This window comes from Poecilia formosa, unplaced genomic scaffold, assembly GCF_000485575.1.
Source record: "Poecilia formosa unplaced genomic scaffold, Poecilia_formosa-5.1.2 Scaffold40, whole genome shotgun sequence".
In the NCBI taxonomy this organism is placed as follows: domain Eukaryota; kingdom Metazoa; phylum Chordata; class Actinopteri; order Cyprinodontiformes; family Poeciliidae; genus Poecilia; species Poecilia formosa.
The window spans coordinates 2,942,681-2,961,840 of record NW_006799979.1 but is presented as its reverse complement, the minus strand read 5'-3'; the positions used below and the strand labels follow the sequence as shown (position 1 = coordinate 2,961,840).

General features: G+C 40.3%; 1 protein-coding gene across 1 annotated transcript in view; it reads left to right on the top strand.

The window, feature by feature from the left end:
- Positions 1-19,160, top strand: part of arid5b (AT-rich interaction domain 5B) — a 103,183-nt gene that overhangs the window by 4,901 nt on the left and 79,122 nt on the right. Inside the window, exon 3 of the mRNA XM_007551203.2 lies at positions 9,850-10,084. Coding sequence (XP_007551265.1) covers positions 9,850-10,084 — 235 coding nt within the window. The remainder of the gene's footprint in view (positions 1-9,849; positions 10,085-19,160) is intronic.

Here is a 19,160-nt window from a genome sequence, read left to right as displayed (position 1 = left end):
ACATGCCTCCTATCATCAATGGCTGCCTCAGCATTATAATTATAGCTAAACTAGTTATGACTTATAATATCCAAGCTGTTTCAGTCTATCCAGAACAAGGTGGCAGGTAATATTTTTTTCCTACAATTAGAGCAGAGGTTTGTTAATTGCCTGAGGGTTGACAGTGTCTCGTCTCCTCTGCTTGGTTCGGCATGGGGCTGTTGTGGTTTGATGTCAAGTGTGTACAACTAATGCTGACCCAATGCTGACCAGCATCTTTTAGTTAATTTGTCACAAATAACTTATTTGTTGGATTAAAAACATAATTTCAGTGACTGGTATTTGCCACCCTCTGAAAGTCTGTTTTTTGTTGTTGTGCACATTTGTCACAAGTTGTAAAGCAACCAAAGGAGACAAAATATCAGTTTGAATGGAAACAGCTTTCCTTGGTGGACGGTGAATTTTAGCACAAGCCACTTAAACACATCATTTTCCTTTTGAAGCTTCTAGAGATCAGACTCCGGGTTTGTATAATTTGGATGATGAAATGTTATAAGTGCTATGTAGCCCGGCCTCAATTAAAGGGCTTGTTTTTCTCTGAGCAAATCAAACTACTTACTGTATATTACACAGCAGTGGAAATCGCCCTGACAACTCGGAGTCAGTTTATGACCTTCACTGAGCCCATTCAGATTTTCGCTGACTTTGCCTCACAACACACTAATCTGCACTGCATGAGTCAGCTATACCGGAGCGGCGCTTGCAGATGCAATCCATAATCCAAAAACACAAACAGGAGGAGAAAAAAACAAACAAAAAAAACAAACAAAAAAACTGATGCCCAAAAAAGAACACATTTATTTACGCTGTATGTTTTAAAAAGCAGATGTTAAATTCTGCACTTGGGTGGTGAAGGTAAACATTGCGAGAGGGTTTGATTTCATAAACCTCACATAAGCTGGTTTCCTTCAGATGAGATAGATTTGTGGCTCTGCGGCAAAGCTGAAAACTGTAAATCTGTAATTGACTGAAAATCAACAGCTTAATTTGTGCTTGTGAGTCATGCAGATATGAATGCGATAAGCTGCAGTTCTCAGGAAGTGTGTTGTTTTCACAAGGTTTAGGTGCTAAAAGAGAACATATAGTCTCATGAGATAAAATGTCCAACCTGCTATAATTGTAGTTTGTACTGCATATTTATAGATCATGCTAGATTTTACATGAGCATTTTCACACAGTTTAGAACAGAGTCTGAAATGTGAAATGTAAACAGCTGGTTGTACTTTGCTTTCATCTAAAGCTCGAGGCCAATATCCCACAAATACCGAAAAACTTGTTTAAGCCTTTTATTAAACTTACTGGAAGTGGATTACTGATTCTTTTCTGCTTTGGAGCTCCAAAGTATGATGTAATTTCCTGATTATTTCTCAGGTATTTGTTTGCCTCTAGCCTCTCCTGCAGCATGTTTGCAGTTTTTTTTTTTTTTAACCCCCCTTTTTTTTGCTGTGGTTTGCAGTGACGGGAGGAACCAACCCATGACCTACTGTGCTTGTTTTTCTTCTGTCAAAAGGGTTGGAAGGTCAATTCTTTTTAAACGCAGCCAGGCTGTCTTTCTTCTTTCTTTCTTTTTTTTTTTTTATAAGAGCTTTGGACTGGAAATAAAAATAATGATTCAGGCGACTGCATGCAAACTCCTGGCGCCCGTGTTTTGCTGATTAGATGATAAACACATCAGGAGTAAATTTATGAATCTATTTATACCGAGTTAATTATTAGCTCCATGTGCAGAGGAAAAAATCTTTATTTTTTATTTTTTATTTTTTTCACTGTATCCCAGCCTGACCGGCAGTGTTTATCACCACCAGTTGAGGCCAGCTTGGTCTTTAACCAGGCTTTGTGTCGGGTTGCTCACCCATTATGACAAACCCTCTGTTGGGGCCCTTTTGCTCTATTTGCCTGCCTGCAAACTGCCACCGACTAAACAGTCACATGTGTTTTAAAGCTCACTGAGTGACACAATATTTCTTGTCACACCAAATGGCCCGCCTCCTCTCTCCCCTCCTGGCTGTAATACACTTTCTGTTTTTGGACAGAGCTGTTGTAGATAACAGCTCACCACACACAACACCCACTTATTGTACACTCCTCCTTCAGGCTCTCATAATTGCTTATTCTTATCTTTTCACTGCATATCCTGCTTTTACTGCATATGCAGCATAATAGGAGGGCCGCTCTCGTAATGGGAATTCTGCATCTGCGGAGAATATTCCTGGATCATGTTATATTAATGTGGTATTATCATCACCTCTGATATCATCTGACCTCTCCTCTCCTCTGTTCTGTCCCTGTAGCTGACAAGGCTTTGGCACACACACACACACTCGCACACACACTGACAGGCAGGGGGACTGCAGCAGTAGGCCCGGTATTGATTGCTGTGGAAAACACTTTGGCATGCATCCAGAGCCATTTCTTCAGCACATGGCAGGAGTCCACGCATGTGTTCTGGTGCTCGCAAAGCCAGCTTGTAGGGGAAATTAGATTGTATTCATTTGCTGCTTCTTTGATTTTAGTTTTCTCCTAAGGGGAAAAAAAAAAAACAAGCAAATAATTTTGGGCATGTGGGACACTGTGGAGTTAAGTGTAAGTGGCTTTGATATGCAGCGTTTTGATGAATAAGGTCGTTGTGCAGAACGGCTGGAGCGTAAATGTAGATTTTTACAGATCTTTTCTTTTTTTTTTTTTTACTATGTCCAGACTGCGCATTAAAACAAATGTCCCCATTCACATAACAATGGCAGGAATTTTTGTGGAGTAGAACTTCTTTTTTTTCTTTCTTTTTCACGCTGTGTGTGCGCGTGCGTGCCTCCTCCTGCTGCAGAACAAGTCATTAACTCTGCACACTGCCCTCCAGTGAATTCTTCACCATTGCTGAAATGGCATGTAAATTATTACCAGCTATTTTGAATAGTGTAATTTAAAACCTTTTAAAATGTAATAGCAGAGACTTCAAAGGCAATGAAAAAGAAGTCCCACAAACATTAAGATTTTTTCTTTTTTGTTGTTTTTCTTTTTCTTTTTTTTTTTTTGCAGCCTAAGTAATATGTTTCCAGCGCTGCATGTTTGTCAACACACCCGAGACTTTTGGCGTTTCTTAGCTTGGTTTGTTGCACTTTGTCATTGGCTCACCACTTGAGCAGGCAAACATTTGCCTTGATGCATGACTCCAATGCCTCTGGCTACAGTGGATCATTATTATATCCGCCGATGCAGCCACGGACGGGAAGCCCCTGCTCAGTAATCCAGTCGACATTTTTTAATTCCTCACTTGTGAACTCTTGGGCACGCAGCGCCTCTTTTCACCGTCTTCATCGCATCCCGCTAAAATGGAAGCATATAAGGCTGCAGTGATTCAAGCGGGGCTGACACATCTTTTTGCTGCGGTGTCACCTTACATGATGAATGCCTCACCCACTTTCAGGAGGGCTTTGAAAACTCCTCTTATCTCGCCGTTTCTTGCCGTCGCTAATGCTGCAGAAGAATGCTAAGTTCATATATCACCACGGCTTGTGTAACAGCAATCTCTTAATGGAATCGGTGAATAAAAGATGAGTTCGGCAGCGCCCCCGTCGATATGCAGCAACTTTTATGCATACATGAATACGCTGCACAAATTAGGCAGTGCGTCGCGGTGAAGAATCATCTTCACCCGCTTTAAACGGTGCACCTTGAACTCCTTGGAGTCTGAAAGCAGTCTCAACAAAATATACTCTGAGCCGATTGTCCCTGGCACACTTCCTGGAGCTTCTTTTTTAATTCCCAGATAAGTTTGTTTTGGGACACTGCAGTCAAGGTCAGCCATGGGGAGGGGAGACAGATAATGAACTCATATTGTGTTTCATAGCCTCGTTTTCTCTTCCCTCCTTCCTTTGCTCTGCTTATCCTGCTCTGTCTACATTGTCCATGTCACCATGTCTATTACTCAATTACTAATCTCCTATGGCCTTAGGAATTCCTGTGCTGACCTCTCAGAGGCAGCAGCCTGAAACCTTCGCAGCATGTCAGGAGTCCTCTCTCTCTGTGTGTGTGTGTGTGTGTGTGTGTGTGTGTGTGTGTGTGTACCCAGAGTATAGAAACACACCCACCCACTGAGCTTCAGCACCCCTCGATTCACTAAACTGAGTGTCTTGTCAGCTGCTTTTGCTCAATATGAAATTTCAGATGTTTTTAATTGGATCGGCAGGGAGAAATGTTACCACCAATTCACCATGAATTGAAGTGAAATGAAGTTCAGCATTGGAAAAAAAAAAATCAGTTCTGTTGAGAATGTTGGACTAATTGGACTGCATTTTAACTTGCGGCCAATATCGGTGCATGACAAGGTGCTTCCTCTTTCAAAGATGTCCTGGTTTTGTTTGAACACATCAGATGAAGAAATTTGTCACTTGAGATAAAGATAACATCTGTGGTGATTGTCTGGCTTTATGTACATGAAAGATGGCTGAAAAAAAATGTTAGAAGTGACAGAGAGCTTCTGTCAGCCCTTACGCATGAGGGTTTTTCATATTGGCTCTTCACCCAGGGTGACATTCTGTCAAAGGTTGGCGGGTGGCAATAGTTTGAGTTGTATTCTTGTGTTGTTGTTTTTTTGATGCACAATTTGAGCAATGCAGGGAAACATTTATCTGTGCAGAATGGCAGGCTAATGATGCTGGATTTGTTCTTATCTTACAATACGGTGACAATTTATAGGTCTATGTTACTGTTTTTATAAGGGGCCTGGATTGCATTTGATATTCTGTAAATAACTTATCTGCTTAAACTTGAATTTCAGTACTCTACACGAAACCTAGATTCTTCAAAGAAAAAAAGCTGTTTTAAATCTATCAAATATTTATTCTGCCCAAAAGAATATGATTAAGATCAAAAAAGATAAGGCTCCTCGCAAACGCACTAATTTGTGCACAGCTCTGCTAAAAGATGTAGATTTTTTCTTTTTTTGTGAGTGGAATTTCAACGACATTGTTTTAGAGCTGGATCCAGCTTTACAGTAAAAGTCAGTCGGTTTCTACTTTCAGTCCTTTATACTCCAGCATCTCAACGAACCCACTCGGCGATGATTCTGCAGATCTCACATCGGCTGCAGTAACACCATGAAATATTGATGGAAGCGCGAATACAGGATGTTACATTTAGCTGCTTATGTTGCGTTTTAACTCAACCATAAAGGCAGCAGCTAATCAGTGCATCTGTTTATTTCTATACCTGGGGCAAAATGACTCCAACACAACAATAACGTATTCAGGATCTGGAGTGCACAAATCCCGTAGGTTTATTTGCATAGTTAGGGTTACTTAATTGGCACCCTTGTGTTTGGTGTGTTGCTGATGTGTTGTGTCGCCCCTTGGCTGCGAGGTTGCAGTCCTCTGACCTACATTATCAAATGGCCCCGCTGGCTGTATGTAACGGACGCCACTTTGCTGAATTATCAGCTGCCTAACTGGAAATGACAGCACAGTGTGGACGGGCGGCATTTACATAGGGGCATGGCCCAGAGTTTCCAAGCCGCATCTTTGAAGTTCAAAACCCAAGAAGTGAGTCGCGGACCCCCTGCGGTGCACGCCGAAATGCCGCTGGAGTGATTCATCTTGGATAAATTACAGGATGTCTAGAGCTGAGACGTTTAGTCATCTGATAGATTCAGGAGAATCAGAGTGATTTCTTTCAAGCTGTTGATTATTATTTTCAAGATTTTTTTAGTCTTTACTAGTTTATTTCCTCCTATTAACCAGATACCCAAGAGAAAAAACAAACACACATTGTTGTAATGTTTCTTTAAACTGGAGCTCGGATTATAACGTTGGGACAGACGCTGGGAAATTTTCACTCAAATGTTGAGTCAGAAACTGTGATGCAGTTTGTTGTGTCATACAAGAGACTTAGAAGCAGCATAATTATTCTTCAGAGTGCTGTTTTGAAGTAAATAGCCGAATGACTCACTGAGCATTTTAAGTACAACAGAATAATAAATATTTAGATGTGAAAATATGCTGCATGATAACATCGATGTTAATGATGCCGTTTAACGCCGGAGAACCAATTAGTTCACTTAAGCTAACATTAGCCGTCTATCTGAGCTTGCTTGCACAGGCTAGTTCCAGCTCTGCTCTCTACATGTGAAGAGCTGTTCTCTGTGGATGGGCGATATTTCTTCTGTTTTATACAGAGAGATAGAATTTTAATCAAGTCGATTTTTCTGTCTTTCCAAACAGTTTATAGGGCTGTTTAGCTTGGGCGTACGGCTGCAGCTGCAAATTTATAGGCATAGCATCCCCTGCCTCCCTCTCAAATGAGCAGCTGTTTCTGGGTTAGTAACCTAACTCCACTGTGCAGAGTTAAACCAATAACCCTAATATGTTGTGTTAAATCAGCCCAGGCATGATTGGTCCGAGTTTCACTGAGGACTCGGTTAACTAAATAACCCAAATTGTGCCACTTTTACCAAGCAGTTTCTTAGTGTGTTTTTTTTTAATGAACTACAAAATCAAACCTTTTAAGCATCTGAAAATACTTCACTGAAAGTCTTTGAAATGTAAATATTTGCAGTTCTCATCTCCCAGCCTCATTGTTTCCATATTTAAACCATTTCAATAGTGACAAGTTATTTTGGTTCTCTTTCGGACTTCAAACCAAAAAAAAGAAAAAAAGAAAAAGAAAAAAAAAACAGATTGTGGCGATACAATAAAAATCATCTGGTCCGAGTGCCACTTTGGTGTTTCTGTACGCGTGGTGTTAACCCGGGTTGGTGCAATAATGTTATTGTAATTCTTTCTCAATAACCGACTTGGCCGGCCTCGTTCTCAGAAACTGTGCGCAGAAGAGTTTCTTAATTCTCCACTATTTACATATTTCTCAACCAAATCTCATGTCCTATGCAAACCACAAATCATTCATCATCTTCCTGCTCTCCAGCTCTCAGTCTGTAACCACTTTGAGTTTGGCTTGTAGCGTAAAAAAGAGAGAGAGAGAGAGAGAGAGAGAGAGTAGTCTCAGAAAATAAGGAATTGTTTTATGGTAGCTGATTTTTTTTTTTTTTTGGTGCTGCAGCTTACTTCGTAGACTGATTATATTGGAGACTGTGTTGACAGCTGCTGAATTGTGCTCACCTGTTGTGTTTTTTGCTCTCAAGCCAAACAAGTCCCCAAACAGGATCTGTTGACGCGCTCGCAAATCATCGCATCTTTCAGCGGATTAATATAAAAGCAGTCGCCTTTTTTTTCTTTCTTTGTTTGTTTTGTTTTTTTCTTCAGGGTTTAATGTTGTGTCTCACTCTATTATCTCTGCTTTAAATAGACTCCGCTGAAACATTTGGTTTCTTTATGCGCAGGCAACCGATTGCATCAAAGAACAGTGGATAAATTCTGTGGAGAAACAGCAATGTGGCTTTCTTGGCTGCAGGCTGAATGCTATTTACCGTTGTTCTGCTTTATTCACATGGCCTGCTTTTTCGGGGTTTTTTTTTTTTTTTTTGTGGCAGTCAGTTTTTCAATGCACGGAAAGCCGGTTACAACCACCCGCCACCACTTGACAGCTGAAGACAGCTCATTATAAGACGACCAAAAACCCATGTTTGATGTTTTTACTTAGTGAGGGAGGCACAGCTATATCAAGCTATCCCTCGCAGGCTTTTGCTTTATAAGGAAATACTGTCTCCAACTGTTTGGGATTTGATATGCCTGTAGTTGGAGATGATGTGAGAACTGAATATGGGTAATTGTATAGACGGAGCACTCAGAGAGAATATGAAACGCTGAGAAGACATGTGTTTGTTTTTAGAACGTTGTTGGGGAGAGAGAGAAAAAAAAACAGGAACACTGAAATATTTCAATCAAAACAAAGAACAAAAGCAGAAAAATAATGCTGATCCTAACATTTTAAGACTAAAATGAAGGATTTACAGCGGAGTTGTTCTTTTTGATTACAGAAGACTGCTTGATTGCAGCTTTATTGAGTGCACACCCTCTACTTACACACATAAATATAACATAATGAATGTTATTTTAATGTCAGCCGTACACAAGCTCTTTGAGGGGAAATGCACAAAGCCAGACAGATGCCTGGAAAATTGGAGATAACCAAGGTAAACATCAGAGACCTGCTCTGTGTTTCAGCCTTTTCAGACATCTGTCCTCCAGATTTCCCCATTTCTGTAATAGCCATCTTGCAGCAAAACCTCTCCATTCTGTTGGTAACGAGCACTTCAGCTATTAGCTCTTCAAATGGAAACACATTTAAGAGTCTTTGCTGCCTCCCCACTCCGCTGGTCTTGAAGTTGTTCGAGTTTGAGAGTTATTAAAAAGAGCTGAATCAACCTCAGGAAAAAAAAAGAAAGAAAAAAAGAGGATAAACCCACACAGTGGAGAGAGAGTAAATCTTATTTAGTAAGCTAACTGAACTGACTGAAGTACTGTGCTTAAAGTCATTTCTCCATGCCAGACTGACACATTTATGTCTATATTTGAAGTTCTACCGTGCATCACCGTCGCCGTGAACACACAATATCGCCATGTATTCATTCCCTAATACGTTTGCTTTTCACCTGCTTCTCCAAACTCCGAAGGCGTAACGGAAGAGCGCTCGCGTCTCGAACATCAGGAGCCCAACTTCCTAAATGCTAATCAGAAAGTCTCAAAACAGCAGCGTCCTCATTGACATTGATTTAACTCCCCGACATAAATCCAATTCAGCAATCATCCACATCATCCATATTCATGCCGCTGTAATTTACTTACGTTAATGTGCATCCCACAGCCGGCCGCGGTGCCGCTCGGTGCTCATGCTAATTTAGTTGATGAATAACGACGGTCCGTTTGTCGTCTTTCATTTACCGACGATGTTCTGATTTCATACCCGGTTTTTACCAAACTTCTTCTGACCCTAATTATTTCCGCCTTACAGTCTGTGGCTGAATCACTGCAGCTAAATGTTATATCATGCAGTAATAAGTATTTCTAATCACATCCTCAAACATGTGGTTAATCTTTAAAATGCATCGCTTTAAACAACAGTCTCGATAATTTCATCAGCCGGGATGAGGGATGCTAAAATGTATATTTTAATTGGGAAATGCTTCATAATATTCTTTCTGACTTGAGTTATTATATTTTAATATTTTGTCTAAAAACGTTGCTGTGTATCCATAAATTTTCTCGTGAGATTTTGTTGGAATTTTTTAACCTTTTTTCTTTTTAAGAATAGTGTCATCTACATTTATCAACATTCGTTGTTAAGTTAATTATATTGATTAAATATTAATATTTATTCCAGTAGCTCAAACACGCACTGAAACATGTCCTGGATCCCAAAGTTCATCTGATCAAACCACGTGGTGACGGCTAATATCAAAGTTTAATGTGGAGAACGTAGCATATTGACGTTTGTGATAGTAGGACAGAAACGACTTCGTCTTGCATTTCTCCTAAACAGTTGTTTGACATGTAGCTTCAAATGGTCATAATGGAGACTTTTGCGCCTCCTTCTTACTGAATACAGTGACAGGTTTGTCACTACTTCCAATGTTTTTACATTTTTATTTATTTTCTTTTTTGTTTTTTAGACGGCATGTTCTCCTGTCTTTCCCATTTTGAAGCAGAACCAAGAGGAATGATCTTTTTGATGTTATGTTGAATAAGGAAGTGATGGATTATTTTTGGAGTGAGATGATGACACTGCAATTAGTGATTGATTTATTTTAAGTAGGAGGTTTTTTTTCTGTACATCTTTACCATTTGCTAACTCTCTCTAGGATAAACTACATCACAATTCGAGCTGCCTACCGGTCTAACAGCCCAACTTGTGATTCTTTTCCAGCATGAGGTAATTGCCGTGTCCGAGAAGGTGATCGTGCGACTCCAGGACCTGGTGAAGTGGACGGTACCGGACTTCTCGGGATGGGCCAACGGTCTGAAGGTGGAGCCGCTCAAACCCTCGGTGCTCCGCGAGCTGGGGACCAACGGGCGGCGCGAGGCCCTCCACCGCTACAGGGAGAGCACGCTGACCAGCGGCCTCAACTTCAAGGACGTCCAGAGGGAGCGGGCGCAGCTAGGTGAGCAAGGAGCGTTTCCCGGGTCTCCTCCGGCCCAGACGACGTGTGCTGCACTCCTCCCGTCGCCCCCATGTCGTCACGTCACATGTTTATGTATTTGCTTTTGTTGCTCGCCATAAATCACATTGTGTTTATTGTTCCTTGCTTGGTTTAACAAGTGTTGTCTTGACTGGAGTAATTCATCAGCTTGTAGCTGTTTCTGGTATAATGAGCTAAGAGTTACGCTAATAGCCGCAGGCTGGAGGTAAATGTTGCCAGTTTGCCAACATATCATGATCACATGGAGCGCAACTGCTTTGTTTCCTGACTGGGAAACATAGAAGCTGTACTTCCAAAGTAGTCACATCAAACTCCAGCTTATAGCACCTCTGATGCCATCAGTTCAGGTGTGATAATTATCTTAGAGGATCGCTGGTGTGTGTGTGTGTGTGTGTGTGTGTGTGTGTGTTTGTGTGCGTCTGAATGGTTGTCTGGTGTATTTTTCCCGTACGCCGTGCCGTTAAGTGCCAGTTAACGCTTCATTCTTGACTCTTGGGGTCTCGCTGTAGTTTTTAGCCATGAATCAGTCGCACAATAAAGCAGAAGATGACTCATTCAATACAAATAGGAAACTCTGGCATTTGAGTCTAATAATTCAGAAGGAACATTATGTTCTCTTTGAAGCTGTTTGCCACTCTCTCTCTCTCACATGGCTGTGATGTAATGCTGTATGCTCAGTGAGATGGTGTAACATAACTTATCAAACGTACTAAAAATACCTCCTTGATTATACTGCCTTTTGTCAGGTCAAAGAGATTTTACCCCTAAAGATTCAAGGCAGGGTTATTATTTCTGCTTCCCGGCCCTGCGATAAATCATTGTTTAAGGCTCATAAATGTTTGACTTGTTCTGCACAAAATGTGGATTAATTGATGACTTGTGTAACTTTTCCTGCTTCACTAAGAGAAGCAGCTGTGTGTTTGTGTCTGACGCTGTGCTGCCCTTGATTACTCAATGCTGCATGAAGCTCATACGCAAAAAGGACAAGATGATCAATAATGGATGCTTTGTTGTTATTCCAGTAATCAATGCGATGTGAATCTGCTTGGGTGTGTGTGTGTCTATAATTGCATGCTCACATAAATAGATTTGTCAGCTTGCCTTTTTAAGCGGTATTATGTTCCATATCTTGGCGTTCTCTAAATGTGTGGCTAGATTTTATAGATTTTTACCATTGTCGGTGCAATAACCTGATGATAACACCATTGTTGCTGCAAATATGCATGTGTGTGTGTGTGTGTGTGTGTGTGTGTGTGTGTATGTGTGTGCCTATGTTGCTGATGAGCAGCGCTGCCGCTAATGACTCCATCAGGCTGTCTCTAAATGCACTTGTCACTCCGATGGGACACTCTGCCAGAAAATCTGCCCACTCAGCAGAACGGGCTTGGATTCTGGCAGGGGCACTAGAGACACACACACTCACACGCACGCGCGCATACACACCGTTTGATAGGAACAGATGCACACATGTGATGCACAGACAATCAGTGATGTGCGCTCGTTTGTTTGTTTGCTTGCTGCGTCTTTGGCGCGCGTCGCTTGTTGACAGTGTAACAATATGAGGGGAGTGTTGGAGAGTTTTTGGGAAGCGGATCACTTATTCATCGTGGCAAACGAGCGCTGCTCCGCGCGCTGTGTTTTGCATAGAAAATATGAAATATGCCACTGCAACGCTGCCGACTTCTGAGATGAAATATCCATGCTGCAGCAGGAGCAGATCAGATAGAAACGTAGCCTTAAAGCATCTTGTTGCTGAATGTCTAATTCTGTGTAATGCGTTGGCTCATTCTCTAAACTGATTTTTATGTTAGATCTGTACTCTCCCCGTCTCCCTCTGTCTCTCTCTGTCTCTCTCTCTCTCCCTCTCTCTCTCTCTGTCCCTCTCTCTCTCTTCCTCTGTCTCTCTCTCTCTGTCTGTCTCTCTCTCTCTCTCTCTGTTTCTTCTTGTTTTAGCCTGAAGTGACTCCATTCCTTGAGTGATGCATTTGCTGATTGTTATTCTTGGGCTGATGTGTAGCTATGTAAGAAGAATTGGATTGTTCCCCATAACAGGATACTGCAGCAAAACCACAATCTGCACAGAAAACCATTGTGTGCTAAAGAGCAATAAAGTGTGCCATTGTTATTGAGGGGGAACAGTGTTTTGTTATTTCTTCTTCCAAGTGTGTCGTAAGTTTTCCTGGCTTTTTGCCATTGTTATTGAAATACATTGTTGTGCATTTGTTTTAAACATTTTTAAATATAAAAACCAAATGTGCTTAAGAAGCGCTGGAGGACATTTCTTTTGTTCTTCAGAACATGGAGGCATAATAAAGGAGCAGAGTTCTGCTCTGTGTGTGTTGTCTCTGGAAATGAATGGCTGTTTAAAATATTTAATTAGAGTGACCTTCGCCGCCAGTTCTGCACCACTCACAGCTCCCTGAAGCCTTTAAGGTGGAAATAGTCGGTGTCGTAACTCGAATAAATTACAGCGCTGGATGCAGGAACGGTTTCAGTGATGTAGCTGAAATAATCTTCACTTCCTAAAAAGACAGACTCTGACAAATTTGTTTCCAACACAAGTAAAGGAGTTGGTGAAAGTTTTAAGATAAAAAACCCCCACCTTGACTCTGAGAACAGTTGTTTTTAAATAATTTTTTTAAAGAAAGAAATATGCTTTCTCAAACTATTTTAAAATAAACATATTTTCTTAAGTGACCTTTGATATGTTGATCAAAGTTTCTGCCAGCTGCTTAGTTAGGAGGAACTGCAGAAAACAGCATCTTTTAAACATTTTTAGAGGTTTACACCATCACAAACAAACCTATACATTTTACCGAACTTTAACTGGAACTGTTTTGGTCTCCACTTGTGTTTGGTGTGAAGGATCCACACTGCTAAGTGCGGATGGGTACCTGTCACATATTGGGACTCTTTAAGACCCTGCTAACTCTGTTAGTAAGTGGATTACATCATGAACTTCTTGACATATCAGGAGATTTTAAAATGATGTCTCTTGTTTGGGTCTTTTAGCGGGACAATGATCCAAACAGAAACTTCTGTGCTGAGCTGAAGCGATGATAGAGTAGCAGTTTGACTCTGGACAGTCTACAGCAACGGATCCGAGTTTCTCAGCTTCCAACTCACTAAAAAAGAAAAAAACAAAACAACAATTGGAGCGATTCTGTGACCGTGACAGTCGGTTGAGTAAACGATCATTTCGACAGAGTTGAATAACCTGAGCAGCAACTAATGTGTTGATATGATCTGTTTGTTTTTACTGGTGTTTTTATCTCTTCTAAAACTTGTGAAGTAAAAGTGCTTTGTCATCATAATTTTAGGTTTATATTTTCTAAAGAGGATCTATAATTCTGATTATTGATTAATCTTTACCAATAGTGCCAACCACCTTGTCTGCATTTTTTAATATTTGACTGTTTCGATCCTTTGAGCTGTATCTTACTTTTTATTAGTAGTCCGGCTGCCAATAGTCATTTTTTTCTCTCCAATTTATCTGTTGGCAAATACTTTTAGTCATTTTTAGCTGATTAATTATTTTTCATCCAGAAGCAGTACCTTTATGCATTTACTCATTTTAAGACAAAATCTAATTATTTACATTGCCAAAACATAAAAATAAATTTGTTTTACTTAGAAAAATCCTTTATAAATAGCGGTATAAACTGACATGGCAAAAATAAAAATGCTACAAAGTGATTTTTTTTAATGTATTTGAGATTGAAGTTTAAACAGATACGAATATTTTGAGTCAAAATTTAACTCAGACAGAAGAAAGTTGCATCCCCATTAAATCCTTTTAGTTGAAATGTAATAATCCCGCTTTAGTCTGACTAGGATTCATTAACTATAATCTAACGCACAACGGACACGTGTTGAGATAGAAAACCAGCATTTCTATCAATATTCAGGTTCTGGTAGTTCAGCAGATAAATTGAGGTACACTTGATTTCATTATATTCTAATTGAATGAACTTCATAAGCGTCCGGCAAATTCCAGCCCGAGAAGTCAAAGACGACTTTGTTCCGCAGGAGCACTGAGTGTGCTGTATTGTATTTTGCACTCCTTGCGTAATCTGTAATGTGATTCACTTAATCAGGTAATGCAAACTGTCCACTCAGTTTATCTTGTCCTGTTCTGAGCTTCAGAGCTTCTTTTTACAGCTCTATCCACCAGGGATGGTTTGCCAGGGAAGTTTACATTCTGCCCCTCTATCTCTCCCCAGAGGACTGGCCTGATTCTCTTCTTTTTTTTTTTTTTTTTTTCTTATTTTCTTTTTTTTTCTTTTTTCATTGCTGCCTGCTGAAATTGGTTTCTGGTTGTATACTGCGAGGCTGAGCGTTTGAGAGCTGGATCTTCTGATACACTTGGTGTTGGTGTGTGCTGGGAGAAATACAGCTGATGAAATTAAATAAATAACACAAAAGATGGCTGGTCCTCTAAAAATGTCTCAGTGATTTATTTCCCCCACCTCCCATCGTCTTGTTTCTTCACTTCAAATCTTCATTGTGCAAACCAGTGAACCCATTGTGAACTTGATATGATCATAAAAGGTCGTAGCTTTTGACTCCTCTGTTCAGCAACATCGATGGTGTTGACTTCTGCCCTCACCTGAGGTGTCGTTTGTAGCTGGCTCATCGCTCAGCGCTGCAAGGATCAGGGCTTTCTGAGAAAATACTGACACAGTAAAATGCATCTGTGTAGAGAGCAAAAATAGCAAAAAAAAAAAAAAAAGGATATGTTTTATACTGGTGCTTGTAAAATATAGCAATAAAACTGTAAAGTTATCTGATGCAGTGATATTTATTGGAAAGTAGGTGTTTAAACAACGTATCAGAGGATTTAATATTATTATTATTGTTGTTATTATTATTCACTTTTACAAAAAAAATTAAACATGTTTCATGATTTACTTACTGAGTATTTTCAGAGACAAACATCAAGACTTTTACTGTAATCATAGCACAAGTAAAGAGTTTCCAGTTAATAAAACATTCATGTTTTTTTTTGCTCTCTGGGAGAAAAATCTGAGTAACACCGCTATTCACAGGGAGAACGTGTAAACATTTATCATTCATCCCGCTGAACTGAATTGGTAAAATTCCCCATTTTGTCACTGGATGAACAAGTTGATCTTTTTCTCCTTAAAGGTTAGCCGTAAGCTAGCAGGGCTCAGTGGCCACATGTCGGATCTCCTCATATATATTTAATCCTTGAAGGGTGCCACAGTTATTTTGTTATATTTTGTTATGTTTGAAATAATGTTTCATATAAAAACAAAGGGCTTCAATAAGGGTGAACTTCTTTAGCAAAGAATCTTTGTGGTTTTCCCTCACTGAGGTTTTCCCTGCACTTTGATAGCCCTTTGTCAAGTCCAGAGGACTCCGAAGCCCTTCACAACACACTCACATGCTGAGATGTTGTGAAATATTTCAGCAGTTGTCTGACAGCAGTCAAGTCAGCAGTCTTCCCCATGACTGTGTGCGTCATAACGTATCCGTTTTCAGTTGATTTGATCCAATATTCCAAGCCATAATATTCAGAATGAACACAAGCAAACATTTAAGGCGCGTCGCCGTTCGATGAGTCCATTCATTTTACACGAACTGTCGAAAGTAACTTTTTGATGGTAATTTAATCTGTCGAGGTGCGCCTGTTAGCACCTGCGCAGGTAGCCAGAGGCAGCACACATAAAAATAACACAGGGTTTATTATATCCTGGTCTCTCCACTATTATCCACTGTTGTTTTTTGGGTACGTTTCACTGTGGTAGCCCACGTATTGGGGACAATAACCGTGCAGCAAATCCACTTGTTAGCGTTTTTATGCTTTGCATCGGGAGTCAGTCATTTAAGCTTAAGTTGAGACCCGTGTTTAGTGCATTTGATCCTTCCTCCGCTCGTCGATTGCATTGAGCGAGCTTGAAGCCACAACAGGCCACTGAGGCGAAGGGGGCTGCCTCTCTCCAGATTCCTCCCAGCTTCGCTCACTTAGGAAGAAAACCACAGTATTTTCCTCTCTGATGCAACATCTGATCTGTATGCCAGACCGGCCCCGCGTTGATATCCAGACAATATTTCACTCGGAACATTTCAATTTGATGTGGCAGGTAGATCCTTCCCTCCTCCGAGGCTGTTCCGAGCGCCGTAGAGGTGTTTATGTGGGCAGAAAGTTGCGATAAGAAAAACTAGAGAGCTGGCACCGCTTTTTTCCCCCTGCTTGTCTTGTCCTGGTGACGCTACACAGAACGATATTCAGGACGCTTGAAGCCACCGTCACATGTGAGGCTGCTGTTTTGTTTGTTTCCTGCTGCAACATGAGGAGGAGCCGAGGGCTTTCTTGGAATAGACATTGAGATAACGCGCACTTTGGTGCTGCGAGAGCAATGCCATGTTGTGACTCCGACAAAGAGAGAAAACCACTTTTTTTTTTTTTTGCAAATCCACTTCCCCTGTACTCCTCCATGCAGAGTATGGAGCAGATTGTATTGTTTGCACTTGTTCGCTTTCCGCCCCTTCAGACATATTTACTTCTCTTTCTGCTTTTTCTTTCCTTCCCTGCAGAACTAATTCAAGAAACTGTTCAAAATCCCCTTTGAAGTAATTTAATGGAGTGTTTGTATTGATTATGTGCCTCTCCCGCCCCTCCCCTCTCTTCCCTGGCATGCTTTTGATTTATTTATTTATTTATTTATACCTTTTTTTTAATATATATATATATATAACCCAGTTTTGGAGTTTATGACTTCTTCATTATGCTCAGACCTGTAGGAGAGAGAATCACAGGCTGTTTTTCCTCACTGATGCGCTCATATCATTAATTCCCCTCTGACTGTGGCCTGGCCGGAAGCCAGCGAATTCTAAATCTGTAAGCAGTAAATTGTGTGCCGGGGTGGAAAAATCTATTAGATGTTTGAGCATGCCTCGAATTTGAATAGGAGAGAGAAAGACACAGAGTGAAAGAGAAAGAGAGAGAAAGACCACCCCATATCCTGTTACGCTGAATTCTGTAATCAAATTGGACTTTTTCGGATCGCTGTGTTCATCAATTATTTGTGTTATTTTATTTCTGGAATGTCACATAATGTTTTTTTTTTTGTTGTTGTTTTTTTTGCGGCAGACAGAGGTGGGATGGAGGCTGGTAGATGGTTAAACAATAAGAAATGCCTCAGAGGAAATAAAGAGCTCCGTCTCTCCATTAGGGAGGGCTGAAACAACAGTTGTGTCTCTCTTCTCTCCATTAGTCAGGTCTGAAGCAACAGAGATGCTATTGATGTGACCTCTGCCAGGCATTTTAAACAGGCAGGCAGCAGTGAGGTGCCTCCACACGACTGACTCATCTGCCTTTTTAAGCAAATTCATATATTTTTAATGGTTCTACTTAGAAAAAGCTAAAAAAACAAAACAAAAAAAAACCGCACACACAGGGATTAGAATAGCAGAATAGGAATGTGCTTTATTGTCTCAGCTGGGAAATTCATGTTAATACTGAAACATTCAGATTCACATAAAGGTAAACAAAAATATAAGAATAAGATATGCACAGTATTTACAGAATATAACAAATATTCATAGATATTTACATAAAAGCAACGGCATCCTTCAAAGGAAGAACTTGAAAAACAGTGCAAATAACTGGAGTCATTATGAGGTTTTATCGGAGCTGATTTAGCAACATTCGCCTTCTTTCCCTTAAACAAATTGCCTGTCTGTTCCAGTTAGTCTGACTCATACTTAAATCTTAGCAAACCAGGAGGTTTTTTTTGTTTTGTTTTTTTTTTTTGTTTTTTTTCGACTCATTTCTATTTCTGTCTTTTTGGGAAGCCGTTCTCAGTGCTGAGTGTTTTGTACATCTCCCTTGATATGTTTCTTCCTGCATTGCAGCTCCTCGCAGATAGATATGAATGATTCTGTCTTAGTCAGTAAGCACTCGAGACATCACAGATTGTACAGTTAATAACTCTGCATATTTTATGAGATTGCCAGTCCATCTGCTTTGTGAATCCATTTTAACTGCGGCATTAAGCCGCTTTTTGTTTCTTTCCCTTTTTGCTACTGGCTGTAGCGAGCCTCCGATCAGATAAGTCGGGGCTGCAGAGGGTGCAAATGTAACGCAGGTGTTTACAAAGTCAATATGCGGCTAGTTTTTTATCGATTTGATGCTGCTGGAGGATGTATTTTAAAATGTGCCGCAGTGCAACTATCTCGAGCGTCAGAAGGAGATTCTGGGAACAAGGTTACGTCCGCCATAGCTGTGTTACTGCTGCAAGTCAGAGAGTCTGTGGATTTCCTGAGAAACTTGGCAAACTACTGCTATTGATATAATTAGCTGCTAAGAATGCAGAACATTTCATGCCTTCAAACGCTGCAGCGACGCTTTCTTTCAGGGGTTTTACAGAACAGTGTTTCGCTGTTGATGTAATGGGATACAAACAAACAGATGTTGTGGATGAAGTCCAAAGAATTTGCAAATCACCGCAGTTCTCAACCACTTCTGATACGCGGGGCGGCCATGTTGGATTTTTACACCCTGGAGCAGATTTTCCAAGTCCAAATCTAAAGCGATGGAAATGAGATTTGTGTCAAAAGATAATAAATATAAAAAAAAACAATGCAGAAGAATCAATTTTGAAAAGTGAACGCGTTTTTCTGTTTTACAGTAGTAGATTGAAAATACACAGAGAAATCAGTTTTATTCTCGCTATGCTAGCCTTGCTAAATACTAGATTAGCATGCTAAAGGTGTCAAAAGTCAGTTTTATAATAATTTTATCTTTGTTTTAAAATAATAGGAAATGCCTTTGGTGTGACATCACCTCTGCTGCTAACACTGATTAGTAATATTAATAATTAATGACCACACACAGCAGGAAGGTTACGAATATATATTTAAAAAAATCTTGGATCATTTCTACTTTGCAGAGAAATCTTTCTGCACCTTTGGCGACAAACGGGAAACAAAACATGTCAACTGATGCCTCATCTTAGCACAACTCAGGAAAAACACATTTATTATAAAAAGTCTACAGTAAAATAAGTGC